Source organism: Hippocampus comes, unplaced genomic scaffold, assembly GCF_001891065.2.
Source record: "Hippocampus comes isolate QL1 unplaced genomic scaffold, H_comes_QL1_v1.1 scaffold371, whole genome shotgun sequence".
Taxonomy (NCBI): Eukaryota; Metazoa; Chordata; class Actinopteri; order Syngnathiformes; family Syngnathidae; genus Hippocampus; species Hippocampus comes.
The window spans coordinates 164,698-165,520 of record NW_017805065.1 but is presented as its reverse complement, the minus strand read 5'-3'; the positions used below and the strand labels follow the sequence as shown (position 1 = coordinate 165,520).

General features: G+C 50.7%; 1 protein-coding gene across 1 annotated transcript in view; it reads right to left on the bottom strand.

Moving 5' to 3' along the window:
* Positions 1-823, bottom strand: part of LOC109512620 (uncharacterized) — a 4,499-nt gene that overhangs the window by 340 nt on the left and 3,336 nt on the right. Inside the window, exon 4 of the mRNA XM_019864489.1 lies at positions 3-206. Coding sequence (XP_019720048.1) covers positions 3-206 — 204 coding nt within the window. The remainder of the gene's footprint in view (positions 1-2; positions 207-823) is intronic.

Here is an 823-nt window from a genome sequence, read left to right as displayed (position 1 = left end):
GCCGGGACGCCCAGCAGGAGCGCGAGCGGCGCGCGCTCCGACCGGCGCTCCACGCAAACCAGCGGCGACGACCTCAAGGCCAGCGAGCCGCCCGCCGAGTCGCTCACCAGGCCCGTCAGCGTGACGCACTCGGCGGAACCCGGCGGGAAGGACACGTCCGTCCGGCACTCGTTCTGGTCCTGACCGCAGGAAGCCGACACCTCCCCCTGGAAGGAGCGACGGGTACGGCGTTAGCGTGTCATCGCGGAGTGCCGCGTCGTCGCCAATACGTCAAGTGTCAGGTCAAAGTATTCCCTCAGGTAAGAGCGGATGCCAAAAAAGGAAACGGGGGGCTGGGGGGGGGGCGTGGTTGTGTGCCTCGGAGCCCGACCGATTAATCGGAGCCCGACCGATTAATCGGTCAATATTAGCTTTTTGTAAAACGGGCAATTTTAACAGCTGATTTGTAATTGTCTATTTTCTGTTCAAGACATTCCAGCATATGAAAAAGATAGTTAACCCCACCCCCCCCCGACCCCCTCAAAAAAACAAATATTAAAAGTGTGATTGTGACCATGAACACGATTAATCGACGCATATTAGCAAGATTCAAATCTCATCCATATTTCCACAAAAGGCCCATTTTCTGCCAATTGACACATTTACTTATAACACAAAAAAAGAATTCAGACACCACCCCCCCCAAAAAAAGAAAAACAATTGTAAAAAGTGTGATTGTGACCATGAGCACGATTAATCGACCCATATTAGCAATATTAAAATCGAATCAATATTTCCACAGGATTTTTTTTTTTTCTCTATTGACACATGACTGCATAAGAGA